The sequence below is a fragment of the Carlito syrichta genome, unplaced genomic scaffold (assembly GCF_000164805.1).
Source record: "Carlito syrichta isolate Samal-C Ts95f unplaced genomic scaffold, Tarsius_syrichta-2.0.1 Scaffold120695, whole genome shotgun sequence".
Taxonomy (NCBI): domain Eukaryota; kingdom Metazoa; phylum Chordata; class Mammalia; order Primates; family Tarsiidae; genus Carlito; species Carlito syrichta.
The window spans coordinates 2,882-3,766 of record NW_007064791.1 but is presented as its reverse complement, the minus strand read 5'-3'; the positions used below and the strand labels follow the sequence as shown (position 1 = coordinate 3,766).

The window sequence follows — 885 nt, the reverse complement described above, 5'->3', positions numbered from 1 at the left end:
GTGCAGGCCTGTAGTTCCAGCTACTTGGAAGGCTGAGACAGAAGGATCACCGGAGCCCAGCGGGTCGAGGCTGCGGTGGCCGGGAGCGGCTACTGCACTCCAGTCTGGGCGACAGAGTGAAACTCCGACTCAAAAATAAATAAATAAAGTATTTTACCAATGGGAGGGCATAACCAAAAAGAGTTTGAAGACTACTGTCAGGCGCAAAGCACCATCTGTAACTCAGCTATGAGTGTAAAGTCAGAGGATTTCCCAAGGTAATGAAAACAATTTCAACTGCCAGCTAAATTTAAGGGAAGATCCACTAGTCCTGAGACATCAGCTCACTCAGAAGTTTGGCATGGTAGGGGCAGGACAGGGAGTGGGGGGTCCCAGAAGCTTGGCCTGGCCTGTACCTGTTTTGGGCAGTGTCACCTCTTCTATGTTGGGGACTGGGGAGGGCTCATCCATGTCCTTTGTCAGGTCTTCTTGCTCCTCTTCTCTGTGACCACGCTTTGACTTGGTGTAAGGTGTTGAAGGACTGGGAAGGAAAGAGTGAAAGAGAACTCAGTTATCCTTGGCCAAGGAGTCATCGGAAGTTGAAGTTCAAGGGAAGGGAAGTGAGAGAGAATCCTAAGAGCAAAATTGAGCACACATAGAAACCAGTAACTGCAGAGTATTAAGAAGTGGCAAAGAGGCCAGGCTTGGTGGCTCAGCCTGTAATCCCAGCACTCTGGGAGGCTGAGGCGAAGGATTGCCTGAGCCTGCAGGTTCAAGACTCGCCCAGGCAACTTGGCGAGACCTCGTCTCTACAATAAATCAAAAACTAGCTGGGCGTGGTAGCGTGCACCTGTAGTTCCAGCTACTTGAAAGGCTGAGGTGGAAGGATTGCCGGAGCCCAGCAGG

The 885-nt window shown here is 51.1% G+C and overlaps 1 protein-coding gene across 1 annotated transcript in view; it reads right to left on the bottom strand.

Moving 5' to 3' along the window:
- SMARCC2 (SWI/SNF related, matrix associated, actin dependent regulator of chromatin subfamily c member 2) overlaps positions 1–885 on the bottom strand; it is a gene marked incomplete at its 5' end in the record, with an annotated part of 16,538 nt that overhangs the window by 14,669 nt on the left and 984 nt on the right. The window contains one exon of the mRNA XM_021707602.1: positions 396–520. Within this exon, the coding sequence (XP_021563277.1) occupies positions 396–520 (125 nt within the window). The remainder of the gene's footprint in view (positions 1–395; positions 521–885) is intronic.